The sequence below is a fragment of the Leptonychotes weddellii genome, chromosome 15, assembly GCF_054177405.1.
Source record: "Leptonychotes weddellii isolate Sample4059 chromosome 15, ASM5417740v2, whole genome shotgun sequence".
Lineage (NCBI taxonomy): Eukaryota > Metazoa > Chordata > Mammalia > Carnivora > Phocidae > Leptonychotes > Leptonychotes weddellii.
In genome coordinates, this window is record NC_138383.1 from 42,398,726 (window position 1) to 42,409,119 (window position 10,394).

Below are 10,394 nucleotides of genomic sequence, written 5' to 3' on the forward strand. Positions count from 1 at the left end.
GTGTGGGCGGAGCCTGGGCTGGAGTGGGAAGTGGTTAGTGGGGTGGTGGGCCGGGTGGGGCCGAAGATGGGAGGAGATGGGGCAGCTCAGTTTCCTCCCGGCCCCGTCCAGAGGGCTTCTTGTCCCAGGAGGCAGGGACGGTATATACGCTATATACGGCTAACAGCTAACTCGTGGGTATTTGCTGTAACTGTAGCAAAGTAAAACCTGTCCCCTTCTCTTTGTCTCAAAAGCATGGCTCCCACCCACAGCAGACCACTCTGTTGGATTTAATGGACGCCCTCCCCAGCTCAGGCCCTGCTGCCCAGAAAGCAGAGCCCTGGGGCCGGTCAGCCTCAGCTAACCAGACAAACCCTTGGGGCGGGCCGGCGGCCGCAGCCAGCACTTCAGACCCCTGGCCACCGTTCGGTAAATACCTGCCTCATTTGTCTCCCGTGCCTGCCTGCTGGATAGGGCCGAGCTGCCTGCTCTCTCTCACCTGGTGGAGGTGGGAGTGGGGCAGGTCTTTGGTGGTGGTTGCCCGGGATTCCCCAGTCCCCGGATGTAACGTCTGGTCGGGTCCTCCTGAGGACTGTGGTACAGTGCTTTCCTGTTTTGAATGGTTTTCTGCTTTGGTAGAGGGAAAGCTGACTTCCTCTCTGCTTCCCACACGCATCAGAAATGCCTTGTCCCTCCTCTGGGACATGTGTCTGGTCTCTTGGCCTCAGAATTGCACCCAGCACCCCAGGTTAAGAAACCGTAATACACAGCATGAAACCTCTCAATCAAGTTGCTGTAATTAGGCGTAGCCGGAGATTAGGATATACGTACTATGATTGCTGATGAAAGGATGCATTTACTGTAATTCTTATTTGTTACTTAAAGCAACAGTAAGTCCATTTACTGGGTTAAGTGGGTATTTTAAAGTTCTGTTTAATGCCAAACGTAAGAATCTGTGGGAGGAGATTTGCAACATGAGTGTGGGCAGAAATCTTGGGCATAGGGGTTTCCTGATCGCTGGACACAGGGCTTGGCCTGCGGGCTTGGTGATGGCTTCCAACCCAGCCTGCTGCTCGGGAGGCTCCCTCTGGGTGCTCTGAGCCCTGCCAGCCAGGGCTGATCTGTCTGGGAACTTGCAGTTGTATATTTTATGGCAGCTTGCCTGTATCTCTTTGGGGTCTCTGTTTCCCCAACCTGGAACCATCTTTTGTATTCAGCTCGGTTCCCTGGATGTTTGCCGAAGTGTACCAAATGCCAGGCTCTGTCCTGCTATCCAGGGACCCAGACACAAACAGGTAATGGTCCTGCCTTCGAGGTCCTGGGCAGATGTGGGCAAGATGGGGATACCAGCGTCCTGGGACGGCGCTTAGTTCAGGAGGCTGGTGGGCATGAGGCAGGCGTCTTGGAGCAATCTGCAAGGAAGAGCAGGAGGTGACCAGGCCAAGAAGAGGCAAGGGTGTTCCCAGCAGAAGGCTGGCCTTGTGAGAGCCTGGGGGCACGCAGTGGTTTGGTGGGTGCAGAGACAGGCCATGGGGAGCAGGGACGTGGGGTCAGGGCCCTGCCCACTCAGGGCTTGGCAGCCATGTCCAGAAGGCCGTGTCAGCCCCAGATGTCCTTTGGAGATGCAGTTGGCGTCGGGGACCTCGGCAGATCCCCAAACTCTGTTTGGCAGGCGCCCTCTGGGCCTTGGGGCAAACTGCAGGCCATTGCAGGTCTCGCTCACTGAAAGCCAGAGTCCCATGGCAGCCAGGAGCTTGGCGGTTCACGTGGTCCATGGCCTGTGTACTGTGGCCCCAGGGAGCTTGTGGGCTAAAGTCTTGCTGAGCATACATGGGGATAGTGAAGGCGGTTCTGGAAATGCCCACCTGGGCCCCTTCCAGACCGTGGCTTTTGACTTTTGTGTTAAGTCTGAAAAATAGTTGCTCTGTAATGTGATGACCACCTTGAGTTGTGGGTAGGATGTTCTTCAGGAAAGACTCTCAGTCCCGTTCAAAGTTGTGTAATGGGTCACGATGCAGACAGGACATTTTTCTAGTGGCCAGGAAGGCAAGCAGTCACCCTAGAGCCAGGTGAGTTTAAGATCATGCTGTCAGCGGCTGATGGGAGGTGGTTGGGGTGGGGCCTGGGGGGAGGTGGGAGGGAGACAGACTTTCACTGTCTCCCTTTTTTTAACTGTTTGACTTAACTTTACTAGGGGTGTGCGTTACCTGGTCAGGAGAGACCAGATTTATGAGTTTTCAGTGAACCAGGTTACTCCTCCCTTCCTTTGGCTGGTAGACAGTGCTGTGCCCTGGAGCTGGTCTTGGTGGAGCCAGACTTTAACCTCAAGGGGTGCTGGGGAGTCTCCTGGTGGGTGAAGCGGGGCCACCTCCAGCTGTTGGGGTTCTCACACACCTGCACGCAGCGGAAAGCAGGAGCCAGCCGGAGACAGGGACAGAGCCAAGGAGAGGTAGCTGGAGCCCAGTGACAGCTAACCATCGCACGCCACGCGACGGCAGACATGTTCAGTAGTTCGTAGCCATTCACGGTGTCGTGCACCCCTCACTGTTAATCCCAGGACGTTTCCGTCACCCTGGGAAGAAACCCCGTTCCCACTGAGCAGTCACTCCTTGTTACCGCTCCCTCCAACCCCTGGCACCCACCGGTCTACGACACCTTGTCTCTGGATCCGCCTGTATCTGGCTGTTTCAGATACGTGATGAAGTCAGACATGATGTGGTCTTTGTTCCTTTCACTTAGCTTAACGTTTTTAAAGTTCATCCATGTAGTAGCATGTGTCCCTACCTTCCCTTTTTTGGCTGAATAATATTCCATTTTATAGACAGACCACATTGTGTTTAACCATTTAGCAGTTGATGGACATTTGGGTTGTTTTCACTTTTTGGCTACTATGAATCCAATTTTTTTTTTTTTTTAAAGATTTTATTTATTTATTTATTTGACCGAGAGAGACACAGCGAGAGAGGGAACACAAGCAGGGGGAGTGGGAGAGGGAGAAGCAGGCTTCCCACGGAGCAGGGAGCCCAATGCGGGGCTCGATTCCAGGACCCTGGGATCATGACCCGAGCTGGAGGCAGACGCTTAACAACTGAGCCACCCAGGCACCCCTCCAATTTTTTTTTTTTTTAAGACTTTATTTGAAAGTGAGAGAGGGAACACAAGCAGGGGGAGTGGGAGAGGGAGAAGCAGGCTCCCTGCCGAGCAGGGAGCCCGATGCGGGGCTGGATCCCAGGACCCTGGGATCATGACTGAGCCGAAGGGGGACGCTTAACTACTGAGCCACCCAGCTGCCCCTGAATCCAGTTTTTTAAAGAGAAGATTGAAACCTAAATTTCTGAAATCTATTTTTAAATGTTGACAGTGAATTTTAAAAAATTGGGAACATGGTTGGGGCTGATGGAATCTACAGGTCACCAGCGTGGCTCGTGGACTGCTAGTTTGCCATCTCTTACCTCTTGCCCAACCCAGGGCCCTCTCCTTGGTTCTGACACACTTGGCATTTTATCCAGCGACTTGGAGAGAAAACGGGACACCAAAGCCCAGAGAGGCTGCCCATTCCTCTGGGGCCACACAGCAAGTTAGGGGCAGGTTCAGTGCTTACGGTGCCTAATCCTGGAATCGTCATGCCATCTTGGACTGCTGCAGAAACCCTCTGTGGCCGTGCATGTCCTGGAAAAGTCACCTCAGAGTCTAGCATTGAGAGGTAACCAGTGCTAACATGTTAGCTTCTTTGCTTCCTGTATTTTCTGGGCACTTGTTTGTACACAGTTGAGGTCATACTGTGTATACAGTTTTGTAAGTAGATAGAGGTGTTTCCGTTTGCACTATGTGATGATGAGCATTAGGGGCCCCAGTGGGATGGTGCTGGCCTGGAGCACTGTCACCCAGCCGCCCGTGGCCGTCCCCAGAGGTGGTGGCACAGGTCTAGTGCTCCGGCTCTCCGCAGCTCTGCAGGAGATGGCCTCGCAGCAGCTCCTGGGTGCGCGGGAGCCTGGTCACAGCGCCTTCCCTTCCGTCTTCGGAGCCCGCCCTGGAGCAAGACTTCCCGACTAGTCTCTAGGAAAACCTGCTCGGGTGTGTTTTCTGGGCCACCCCATTGCCCGGAAACACGTTCATCGGTCTGAAAGATGAGAGAGTCTCCGCCCAAGCCCTGGTAGCTGCGCCCTCTGGATGAAAGGAACACTGTTTTGAAGGCCGCCGTTTGTAGCCAGCCCTGCCATTTCCAGTTCTTTCCAAGCGGCACTGGGGGCCTTGGGAGGAAGTGCCGAGGGCTGAGAGGGGGGCAGTCGAGCCCCCCAGGTCAGCGGGGCACTTCCTCCTCTGTTCCAGAAGCACAAAGCGGCCACCTGGTAAGAGAGGGGCCCACAGCCTGGGGGTTCAGAAGGCCTTGGCTGGTGCGCGCCCGCTTGCTGCCCGGGCCGGGACAGGGGCCGGCTTCCGCCCCGGTGGCAGCAGGTGGTGCTGCTGGTTTTTTGGTGACCCCCACCACTCAGTTCTCTGACCCCACCATGTGACGGCCCCCCTGTGCACATGAATATTCATATGTGAGGCTTCGGGGGAGCCAGGCTGGCGGGTGAGGGGCTCCGGGACACGTGCTCCCTATGAATGGGCCCACAGAGGAGGAGGCCGGAAGCTGCTTGATCTTTCTGCCCTGGGTTCCATCCTCCTTTGCTCTCATTCACTCCCGCTTTCAACAAGCATTTATTTATTGGGTCTGTGGCGTGGCCCGGGCCCTGTGGAGGCCGTGGAGGACAGAGCACAGAGGGGCCTTGCAGCAAAGCTACTGTCCATTCATGGAGGAGGAAAGTGGAGCGCCGGGCCCTGTGGCCTGGCTGTCAGCAGGCGTTCACTGGGGGGGGGGGTCTGCCAGGTCTGCCCCCACCGTAGCCCGCTTTCCCGCAGGCCAGCTTAGGTGGGCGGTCAGCACCCGTGGGAAAGCCCATGTTACCTGTCTCCCCCAGGTAGGTATGAGGAGAGCGGGGTGCCATGGCGTGTCGCCTCCCCTGACTTGTGGCCCCCCGTGGAGCAAAAAGTCAGCACGGTGGCCTGAACGCGCGTAGGTCCCCAGCCACCACTAGACGCTCACCGAGGCCGAGCTGCTTATCCACAGCCGTCTGGAAGACTGGCCAGGGTTTGAACCAGGGGCATCTTTCATCCTACATCCAGAGCCCTCTGAGCTGGGACCGTGCTTTGTCCGTAAGCGTGGTGCCACACAGGGGCGGGGGTGCTTTCTGGGGTCTTTCAGGCCTTAGGGTTCTTGGCCGGGCTGTGGGTTTTGTTGTTCCGGCGTATTCCAGAAGGGAGGCGGGGCCTGTGGGAAGTAACGGGAAGGGTCAGAAGAGGCTCCCGGACAGTGTTGGGGCACGGTCGCGCAGCAGCCGGGTGCTCTGGGTCGAAGCCCGGGATGATGGAGGCTCGGCGTGGCGCCAGCCCTGGACACAGCAGGACAATGACCGCGCACGCCGTGTATACGGCCTGGTGTTCGTGCAGGAAGAGCGCTTCCAGAACGATGGCAGGACTTTGTTTCGACTCTTACTCTTCCATGTGTATCAGTTCGGGGGAAACCTAGTGTGTTTAGACCCTCGTCGTCTGAGAGAGGGTCTGGATGCGGGAGCAAGTCCTGCTTTTGCACACGGCAGGTGTGCGGTTGCTGAGGGGCTGGCTGGGTTCCCGCGCCCGCCTGATCCTTACTTTTTACCTTGTGTCCTGTGGGCCACCTATAAACTCCTGTGTGCTCTTGAACACGTGGTTCAGATGTCGTGCTTGGGAAGACACAGTCCCCCTATCCACGGGACTGTCTCACCCGATCCCGTGGTCACCGGCTGCCCGGGACCCCCATGCTGATTGCAGTAGATACTTTTTTTTTTTTTTTTAAGATTTTATTTATTTGACAGAGAGAAACACAGCCGGAGAGGGAACACAAGCAGGGGGAGTGGGAGAGGGAGAAGCAGGCTTCCCGCCGAGCAGGGAGCCCGATGCGAGGCTCGATCCCAGGACTCTGGGATCCTGACCTGAGCCGAAGGCTGACGCTTAACGACTGAGCCACCCAGGCGCCCCTTATTTTATTTTATTTTATTTATTTATTTATTTTTATATGACAGAGAGAGACACAGCGAGAGAGGGAACACAAGCAGGGGGAGTGGAGGAGGGAGAAGCAGGTTTCCCGCCGAGCAGGGAGCCCGATGCGGGGCTCGATCCCAGGACTCTGGGACCCTGACCTGAGCCGAAGGCTGACGCTTAACGACTGAGCTACCCAGGCGCCCCTGCAGTAGATACATTCTTGTTTCTCTCTCAGAGGCAGGACTTTCGGGCCTGCTGAATGCTGGCCAGGTGCCCATGTGTCCGAGTTGGCCCTCCGATGGTGGCCCCCACTTCTGAAAAGACTTGGCTGGGCCCCGGAGTGCTGCAGGAGCTCAGTCGCTCTCACACATCCCGGCTGCCCATTCTAGGCACTTGGGGAGCTTCTAAGAATCCAGATGCCCAGGCCCTCCCAGAGTCTGTGTGTGTGAAGGGAGGAGACGGTGTATTTTCCTAATATCCCTGCAGCGATTCCTCAGGACAGCCACAGCTGAAAACCACTTCTCTGGTGGCCTCTGAATGGCATGGTGAGTGAAGCAGTGACAAACCTAAGGTGTTGGAAAACTGTGCAGCGTCAGAGATTAGGGGCGGCTCTTATCTGTGTAGGTTTCTAACGCTTGAATTGGACGTTTACCCAGAATCGTCCAGAAGTGGTCACTGAACTCCAGTGTTCAGAAATGCCTCACTGGAGGGAGTTGAGCATAGAAAGTGCAAAGTCCCTTCCCGCCCTGGGGTTCGGGGCTTCCCTTCAGCCCCCACTTAGCTGTTGAGCATCTTTCGTGTGTGAGGCTCAGTTCTGAGCTCAGGGAGCAGGAGCAGTGTGGGCCAAGCAGAGCCGCCCCTGTTCTGTGAATGTTCGCTCTGGCTGGGGAGACAGATTCTCACGTGAGCAAGAGCGGGGGAGAGTGCCTTGTGAGGGGCTCGGGGCTGGTGGGTGGCCGTGGGATGAGGTAACGTGCAGGCTGCAGGGTGGGGATCGTGCCCTCTCAACAAACACCCCCCCACCCCACCCCTCCACACCCACAGCCACCTGGGGAGGCAGTCTGTTCAGGAAACTACCCTGCAGACAGCTTCAGTAGAGGTGGGGAGCTCTGTCTTCAGGCCAGCTTCACCCGTGGCTCAGAGATTATCACCAGGACCCCACCCGCTGGGCCCTTTTGCCCTCTCCCCTCTGGCCTCAGTAGCCTTTCTACCATCAGGGATTTGGGTGTGGGGTTCGGTAGTTGGCGGACTTGGCAGGTTGACATTAGCTGGTGGAAACCCACCCTCGTTGCCAGAGCAAAGTCAGTTCCACTCGGCCTGGGACTGGGAGTAAGCGAGGGGGTAAATCTCCCAAGGAGAGTCGGGGTGTCTTTCAGGAGAAGCGGGAAGGTGACCTGGGCATCCCCTGACGGGGGCGAGAACAGGGACGGACAGTCGCTCTCCCACGGTGCCCCGGTGGTCAGGGCTGCACGGGAATGCGCTGAGACCCCCAGCCCATGTCCTCCTGGTGCAGGTGTGAGCAAGGGGGATGTCGACCAGGGAGTAGGCGTCGCCTGACGTGGGCTCCTTCAGTTCCCATGGTTGCTGGCAAGTAAGGGGAGGCTGCGGAATGTGTGTTAACACCCCTGTGCTCACAGGGAGCCAGGAACAGCCTGGCCCAGGTCTTCCTGTGGACCCAATCCCAGGTCTTCTCCACTGCATCCCAGCAGCTCTGAGCACACGACCCGTCTCTTCTCCTTACAGTCCTGCTCTCTCCCGAACGTGGTTTCCACCACATTGTTCGCTCTAGCCTTGACGCAGAACCGAGGCCCCATGAGGCACTTCATGTTGGGGCATAGCAAGGGCCTGTCCCCACTGTGTGATTCCAAGCCGGGACCAGTGTCCTGCTAGGCCCCTTGTCATGTCCGGCAGAGGTGGGCCTGGGGAGAGCGGTTGCCGTCATGGGGACGTGGCTCTGTGTGCGATTCTGAGAAGACCGGGATGGAAAGATCAGAGCAGCTTCTGGAGGGAGGCGGGTGTTTCTGGAGGCCTCTGGAGGGTTGTGGGTTTGAGGCGGCTGCAGCAGAAGTCCCTAGTCCACACAGCAGTTGACAGGCTTACGTGTCCCCGGGATGGTGGGAGTGCACGCTGCACGGCAGAATCAGCCTTGGCCCGTGTCCAGCTCTGAGCGTTACTGCGGGTGCGGTGACGGGTCTGGGAAGTAGCCGAGGTAGCCCCGTCCTCCCCTTCCCTGTGCCCCTCCCACTCGCCGTCAGCCAGACGTGAAAAGACAGTCAAGGTGGCGGCTGATATGGGCTCGACAGGCCCACTCTAAAGTCACTCAGCATCTCAGGACCAGAAGAGATAAAGCCAGCACAGTGGTAGAACTCCTAGCAGAAGTTCATGTTTCTGAAAGTCAAGGGCCGTCCTACCCGCATGTCCATCCCTGTGCACGGCTACTCGGGCTGCTAAGAGGGGCATGCCTGGGAATGGCACCCAGGGCCGTGGGTCCTCCTGGGGACCTGGGAGCATCCCCTGGTCTTCTCTGAGACTGGCAGTCACCGCCCTTCCTGCAGCCCTCTCTGAGCAGTGGAGCTCAGCCAGATTGTCCCAGTTGCTACCCTCCCACTTCCCTCCTACGCTCCCCTGCGCCCCACTGCAGGTCACAGCCCTGGGAGACACTGAGGCAAATGAGTGCTCTGAAAGAAAGCTGAGCGGTTCCAGGAGTTAGTGAAGGCAAGAAGAATGGGAAAATGGAGGGACGTGGAGGCCCAGAGGCCTCAGGCGGTGGACATGCCCTTTGGTACGTCTGGGGAGCTTTGGGGAGGTCGGTGTGGCTGGGGAAGCGCAGAGGCAGAATGAGGACGTCTTACACACATTCTCTTTGGAGTTTCAGAAGAGTTTAGATTTGAAAAGAGTGATTGAGGGTTTTTAGGTTCACGGCAAGGAGCCACTTCTCAGATCCAGGAAGCCTAGTGAATCATAAGCAGGATATAATAAAAGAACTTCCCACCTGGGTGCATTGGCAGAAGACTGCAGAGCCCCATAGGAGAACATACTAGACCCACGGGGGGCGGACGGTCCATGGAAAAGGGGCGGCAGGCGCGTTGGTAGCTGACGTCTCAGCATGGATGGAAGGTGCCAGAGGCCCATGGGGTAAGATCTTCCGGGGGTTGGAAGAAAAACAGTCCGCCTTGATTTCCTTTCCTAGTGAAATCCTCTTTCTTCCAAGAACGATGGTAAAATGCATTTTACATCTTGAAACATCAACAAAACAACCTGGATCCTCCAGAATTCTATATTCCTTGAAGGTATTCCTTAAGAAGGAAGGTAAAACGCGACATTTCCAGGTAACAGAACGTTCCCAGCTTCTAATTGAGGCTTGGGGGTTCTGGGTATTCTGGCTCCGGCCAGGAGCCGGCCAGGAACCATGCAGGGTCAGCTCAGTAAGCAGGAGATGCTCATAGTGCCTGGTCTCCTAAGAAATGACCGGGGTTTCGGGAATTCTGTGCCAGGAACGGGGGTGTGGAGACCAATATGTATACTTCTTATAATTTCACCAACAGTAGTGAGAATGTAACAGAATTTGAGCAGCACGGCTCATGAGGTCGTGGATTTGTTGTTCTCAGTGACCCGAGCACACACGTTCCAAATACTGACAAAAACTTGATCGTGTGCTGGACATAAAGTCTAGCAGCCTCAACGCGTTTCTGGAAATTGGGAGCACCCAGAACACATTTTCTGACCACAATATCCTCAACAACAAAAAGAAAACTAGAAAAGCTCGGTACACTTGACACTTGGAAAACCCTCCTGAAATCTTGAGTCAAAGAGGAAATTATAAGGCGAACCAGAAATGTTGAGAACCAAAAATAATGAGGTAAATGGTCTTATTTCAGAATTCGTGGGGCACCTGAAACAGCAGTGTGAGGGGAAGTGACAGCATTACTACCCAAATAAAGTGGAAGAAATGAAATACGGATAGGAACAGAAACTCATGCATTAGAACACAGACGCATGATAATATCCACAAAGACAGATGTTAGTAATTAAAAAGTAATAAAACAGACCAATTCCCCGGCAAGATTAATTTTAAAAAATAAGGGGGGCGGGCTGGGTGGCTCAGTCGGTTAAGCATCCGACCCTTGATCTCAGCTCAGGCCTCCATCTAAGGGTAGTGAGGTAAAGCCCCACGTTGGGCGTGGAGCCTGCTTAAAATAGAATAAAATAAAAAATAAAGAGGAAAGGCACAGACACTATGAGAAATGAAACACAGTAACATAACTGCCAGGATTTCTGGTGGAGTAAGAGGCTGTTTGATGAACTCTGTGCGTACAAATCTGAAAACTTAAAGTAGATAAATTTATTTTTTTTAT

The 10,394-nt window shown here is 55.4% G+C and overlaps 1 protein-coding gene across 1 annotated transcript in view; it reads left to right on the forward strand.

The window, feature by feature from the left end:
• EPN2 (epsin 2) overlaps positions 1-10,394 on the forward strand; it is a 79,945-nt gene that overhangs the window by 57,459 nt on the left and 12,092 nt on the right. The window contains exon 4 of the mRNA XM_081805994.1: positions 171-408. Coding sequence (XP_081662120.1) covers positions 171-408 — 238 coding nt within the window. The remainder of the gene's footprint in view (positions 1-170; positions 409-10,394) is intronic.